The 6,253-nt window shown below is 43.0% G+C and overlaps 1 protein-coding gene and 1 long non-coding RNA gene across 2 annotated transcripts in view; one reads left to right on the top strand and one right to left on the bottom strand.

Annotated features, from left to right (window-relative positions):
* The window catches only part of OBSCN (obscurin, cytoskeletal calmodulin and titin-interacting RhoGEF), a 233,575-nt gene that overhangs the window by 140,548 nt on the left and 86,774 nt on the right, over positions 1–6,253 (top strand). The window contains exons 62-63 of the mRNA XM_018558648.1: positions 3,464–3,730; positions 5,924–6,196. Of these exons, the coding sequence (XP_018414150.1) occupies positions 3,464–3,730; positions 5,924–6,196 (540 nt within the window). The remainder of the gene's footprint in view (positions 1–3,463; positions 3,731–5,923; positions 6,197–6,253) is intronic.
* LOC108788796 overlaps positions 1–6,253 on the bottom strand; it is a 19,854-nt gene that overhangs the window by 10,146 nt on the left and 3,455 nt on the right. Inside the window, exon 2 of the long non-coding RNA XR_001941362.1 lies at positions 509–514. This is a non-coding gene — a long non-coding RNA (uncharacterized LOC108788796). The remainder of the gene's footprint in view (positions 1–508; positions 515–6,253) is intronic.

Below are 6,253 nucleotides of genomic sequence, written 5' to 3'. Positions count from 1 at the left end.
GATCCATCCCGGCTGCGGCGGGCGGTCTCAGTATATCAGCAATAGCCCGCGATATACTGAGCTTTGGGTCACGGGAGGAGGTTAGTATATGTCCTCCCGTGACCCTAAAAAGAACTATGGGGAAAAACACTTACCCCATAGTTCTCTTTTAATTGTTCTGGACAAGCAAGACAAGGCCGTGCCTGAGAAAACCTCCTTTAACCATTTTACCTACAACTTGGCTTAATGATGGAGAACACTTTCTACTATTAAAGAAGAACTCCCCCCACTGCAATTGTTAACTGCTCGTTTTAGTCTAGGGTCTAAAATAAAAAAGATATATACTCATACCTTGGTGCCCAAAACTCTTTATGTCCAATTTATGCCCAATTTTTGGTGTAGTGCATCAGAGAAGAAGGAAATGCCAGGCGGAGGGCCTTGTGTTGCTTGTCCATAACGAAACAGCTTTCACACTGTGCTGCCGACTTCCTTCTTTTGGCTTTACCAATGGTTTGGGATGAGAGCAAACCCCTGCCTGGCCTTGGCACCTAGCTAACTAAGGGGGCGACCCAGTATATAAGACTTGGAAGCTGTGGACTTTTTTTTTTTGCTAGTAAAGTCATCTGGCCAGTAGAGGAGCAGCGTGGGACATGAAGCATACACACAGGTGAGTGACCACTAAACATCAGTGCTCGGGAGGATTTCCTGATCCAATGGGCACCAACGATGGCGTACTATCCTCCTATTGACCACTAGAGCATTCACTCCTACTGGCCACCAATGCCAAGGCAACTTATTAGTTTTATTGATGCTGGGGCATTCTTTTTTCTGACTGATCACTGATACTTGGGGGCAATTTTGTTTATTCCATTAAAGCAGAGGCATTCTTCCTCCCACTGACTACTGATGCCGGGGCATTGTTGTACCCCCAATGAAGCCAGGGCCTCTCACTGACTGATTTTTTACTCTATGAAACACCAACACTGGGGAATTTTTTTACTCCCACAGCTACCAGCAGTCTGCCAAACCGGGAACTGGCGGTTTGTTTGAGGACCCCTGCTTTTAAACAATATATTGATTTTCCCTCCTTCCAGAGCTCTGCTTTAGGATACACAGCATCACGTTCTCCACTTTATAACATCACATGGTGCAAGTTTCCTGTAAGAACACTCACGATGACTCTATCTAGGATTTTTATGAAGAGTGTGCTGATTTAAAATGTCTGCTATAATTTTAGCACTTAAACCAATGCCAAGTGTACAGGATACAAAAGCCATGATAAATATATATTTTTTAAAACTAAAGCTGACTTAAACAAATGACTGTGTTCTAAAGATCAGTATAAATGATCAGTATAAATGAATTAGTAATTCAGAGGGAATAATTCATTATTAGCATATCTACATCCCCTTCATAAGGGAAGGACTGTATAATTCAAATTGTGGCATAAACAAGGGAATGTTAATGATATGCATAATTTACCAACAACACATGAATTAAAGTATCTCAATGTTTATTTTTACATATAAAAAAAAGAGAACTTGTTAGAAATTCCCTATATTCTGCTAGTGATAACTATAAGAAAAATACCTATTACAATCTCATATGTGCATGGCATAGATTATTTTGCAAGCAATTACTTTTTTCCAACCCGTTTTTCCAACAAAGTCAATTTTTTCCAGGATAAATATGTGTTAAATAGTAAAGATAATCTTGTGTATTGCTTCATAAATAGATTGTTTGATAGTACACAGGGCTGTCCTTATAATGAGACAGCCTGAGGTGGTCGCCTCAGGTGGCATCTCGTTGGGTCAGATGTGCCTGACACCCGCTTTGTGGCCAGAGCATCCCAGGTTGCTAAGAACTATTAGCAACCTGTGACACTGTAGCCAATGTTCCACCCAGCTAGTGGCAACTGGTGATGTCACTGGTTGCCAGGAGCTGAGCAGGACATCCTGGCCAGCGTCCTGCCCAGCTCGTGGCAACCAGTGACATCAATGAGCTGGGCAGGACGCTGAATGCCTCCCTCCCTAATGTGCCACAACTAGCAACCCCCTTCATAATGTGCACTATTTGCACACTCCCCCCCTCCCCCGTAACTTACACCGGCAGCACCCATCCACCCCGCCTCAGGCAGTGAATAGTCTAGGGACATCCCCGATAGTACATCTCTATCCTTTGACGAATTGTCAAGAGACCACCCCTTAGGAGGCATCTGGAGTAAATGACCAGTGCCCCATGTCAGGATAAGGGGGTGTCAGCCTGAGAGGACCATTCCTGCCTGGTCCTTGCCTCCATTTGTCAAATATGTAAACAGGAGAATATTAAATGTCTAACAAATTCTCTTTTTCATAAGTTTAATAAACATTGAGATACGTTTTAGTTGTGTGTTGGTGGTCAACATATCATAAATATACTCCTTTTTTTCCATTGTTTGCATTATAAAATTGCTATGATCCTCCTAGCTGAGCCAAACTCCTGGGAGACCCAGGAGGGATGTGGGGGAGGCATTCCAACTGATTGTACTAGTTTAAGAGCTTGCTGATGCATAATTTGCATTCCAATACTCACTCTCTAGTGATGGCACCATACTTGACGCTGTCTATGCTACCCATGAGTTGACCATAAAAACTTTTGTTTTATATAGTAGGAAAGGTTTAAAATCCCTGTCAGGTTTATCCCTGTCCCTGTCCAATTGGGGAGATTTCCCTTCACTTTCTGTTTCAGGGACTCAACGGGAAGTGAGTGGAAAACTCTCCAAAGAGAAGGGAAATTCTCTTTAAGGCAGCTATCAATACAACAAATGTCCTCATTTGGAGATGATCCCTTCACTTGCTGTTCCTGACAACTGTAAAATGTTGGATTTCCCATCACTTTCTGTCCTGGCGGGACATTCTTCCCAATGGGGAGAGTGAAGGCATTAGATACCCTTTGCTTTCATGTATTTTACCTCCACCAAATATGCTTCAGGATTCATGTTGTCCTTTGATGTCACTGTTGGGGCATCTCGCTTAATATTTTTGATGTAGATGATGCTAATGGCTAAACCAAAGTCTGGTCTGCCAGGAAGTGGGTTGGTTGACTCTTGCCACCATTCATTGTAGAAGGTGCCAGCAGCACAAGATGGAGAAGGAATCGAAAAACATCGCTGGAGCATGGAGAAGGTAAGTAATGCTTGGCCAGTTTTAATATAGATTAGGGAAGGGTCCCTTTAATTAAAAAGAAAGAAAATAGCGTTAAAGTTCCATCAGTATGCTTATAAATTCCAGTTGTAGAATGTTATCTAAAGACCTAACCTGTACGCTAAGCTGCACCAACTAGCTGGCTCTTGAGTGATTTATGGCTGCCACATGGCTGAAACCGCTAACCACAGTCTAATCCATCCGCCACCATGATTTTGCTTCCAGTGCTTTGAGAAAGATAGACAAAGTCGTGTTCATCAAGGGCCTTTTAATGCATGTCCCTCTGACATGTTGGTTGACAGATCCAACTCTTGAGGTGGTCAGTCCAATGAATGACCTCAACATTGATGAAGATGACACCGCAGAGTTCATCTGCCAGTACTCTAGGCCAGTGCAGGCCACCTGGAAGAAAAACGATGTAGCCGTAAATTCGGACGGGAAGAGAATCATTGTCGAGCAGGATTGGAATGTGGCCAAGCTGACCGTTAAGTCCGTGGTTCCCGAGGACCGTGGTGTGTACGTGTGCGAGGCTGACGGCACTAGAGTTGTGGCAATGCTCGAAGTCGAAGGTGAGGTCTTCCACCACATACGGAAGACTCTTACTCCTGCCTAACAAGCCAACCGTTAATAATTATTACTGACCTGGATGGGTTTTAAGTCTTTACAGGGATTTCCACATCTTCTCTGCATTCCTGGTTTTTGCATTATAGGTCACCTCCTGGAGTAGAAGAAATCACGTTTACTCTTTTACTTGCAAACTGGGAAGATTGGTTGTTTTTGGTTTAGTGTCAAAGTCACAATTTTCACCAATATAACATGGGTCCAAACACATATAAGGGCCGAACCTCATTGCTCATTTGTCAAAAATTGTATTCCCTTTAGTACCAGCATGTGAACATTTTTGGCTTTCTATTGTTTTGCTGTCATACTTTGATATTCTGCGTTGTTGTTCCGTATGTTAAAAAATATGTGTTAGTTATTGTTTTGGATTAATTGCTCCTAGTCTTAGGGTAGCTTGTGAGCAGTATTTCAATACCAGAGGTCCCCCTCCAAGTGGCGGAACTCCAGGGCCCGGTCGCGGCCGCGACTTCTGCGACCCTGGTAGTTCCGCCACTGACCAGAGGGTAGACATATAGCAGTACAAAGCACCAGGATATAAAACAACCACACACAATGACATAAAAGCAACTTTTTTGAGATACATATCATTTGTATGGGTTTGTCCATTTTGTCAAGTCCTAGTCAGGGCCGGATTTATCATTAGGCAGAGTAGGCACGTGCCCACAGGCGCCCTCCATAGATGGGCAATGTGCTAGTACCTACTCTTCGTAATTCCTAGTGTTGGGTCAAGATACGGCAATAGCAAGGAGGGTACAGTCTGCACAAAATGCACCCTCCTGCTCCAAGACCCCGGCACTGTGTAAGGCTGCCCTGTACAATGTCCCTGTCTGATGCAGACAGGCGTTTAGGACAGCCTTAGGCGACGCCGGGGTCCTTCTCTGCATATGTGAAAGCCAGCGGCAGCAGGTAAGGGCGCTGGTTTAGGCTAAACAGATTTCCATTCATGCCTACAGGCAGCCAAAATGGAAAGCCGGCCCTGGCCCTAGTGTGTGCCTTTTATTAGAGTGCTGTGTCTTCATTTGCATTTCCTATTTACAAGGTGTATAGTTTCCTCTAAACATGAAGGTTTACGGTGTGAAGGCACCACCAACACTAAAGGCCCAATTTTAAAGCACCTGTTGTTACTTTTATCCAATGTCTGCAAAAGAGACACCAGAATTTAGCCAAAAAATCTCTAACCTTGTTCCGAGTGTTCTAAAATGTGGCCTCTGCATTCAGGCTGCCTCCCCAAGCATTTGTTTACAAGATTAACCACTTCCAACTAGACTTGTGCGCCATCAGAAAATTTGTTTCGTTTCGGAATATCCGTTATTTCGTATTTCGTGACCGAAACTCAATTCCGATTCGTACGAAATACGAATGTTCGTTAGTTTCGTCACATTTTTGTAACTTTACGAACACTTGTTATGATGAAGTTAAAAAGCAAAAATACCTTTGTTAATATTGGAGTCGATGGTAGTTTTTTTTAAAATCCGAAATCCGAAATTCCGTTAACGGATTTCGGATCCGAATTTCCAAAAAATACCATCATGGCATCAACTCCAATATATTAACAAAGGTATTTTGCTTTTTAACTTCATCATAACGAATGTTCGTAACGGAACAAAAATACGTTAACGGAATTTCGTATTTGCTGCCTGTATTGTAATGCAACTCTCAGCAGCAGCGGATCCGAATTTCTTGTCATGTTGTTCAACCTCATTTACAGGTGTAATATTAGTTCCCGTTTCAACTAAATTCGGATCCGAAATTCATTAACGGAATTTCGTATTTCGGATATAATTCGGAAACTGCAATTCGGATTTCGGATGCTTCCGAATTTACGAATTTCAGGAAATTCGTACGAATTTCGATTCGCAACAAAACGAATCGCACATGTCTACTACCCAACAGGTTCACGTAAATGTACGTCATCCGCTGGAAGTGGTTATACCAAGAACACGGCTGCTGCAGCAATTAGCGGATTTTTCTATATAGATTCAATCTTTTGTTGAAATAGGTTTACATTTTCTCCTAATTACTGAGAAGTATTCTATGAAGTTTTTTGAACCAATACCGGTCTCTGATTTTTAAAAGCGGCTGAAGCTCAGATTAGTGAGCAGTTTTTTTTTAGCAGTCTTTCCTTGTGTCTTTTCTACTAGCCAAGAATAAGATCTTACAAGGTCTGGAGAACATAGATGCGGTAGAGGGTGGCGAAGCTCTTTTTGAGTGTTACTTGGCCAAACCAGAATGCTACAACTTCAACTGGCTGGTAGATGATGAACCAGTAAAAACAACGGAGAACATTGAGCTGGTGTTCTTTGAGAATGGGCGCAGGCATCTCCTCTTGCTGAAGAACCTCACTGCTGAGGACAGTTGCCGAGTCACATTCATGGCAGGAGATGTGGCTTCATCTGCTTTCCTCAGTGTTCGAGGTAAGGCCTGGGATCACTGCATGCCAATTACGCTTGCTGTGCCATCACTGGGCACTG

This window comes from Nanorana parkeri, unplaced genomic scaffold (genome assembly GCF_000935625.1).
Source record: "Nanorana parkeri isolate BGI_ZX_2015 unplaced genomic scaffold, ASM93562v1 scaffold351, whole genome shotgun sequence".
In the NCBI taxonomy this organism is placed as follows: domain Eukaryota; kingdom Metazoa; phylum Chordata; class Amphibia; order Anura; family Dicroglossidae; genus Nanorana; species Nanorana parkeri.
This window is presented reverse-complemented; position numbering and strand designations above follow the sequence as displayed.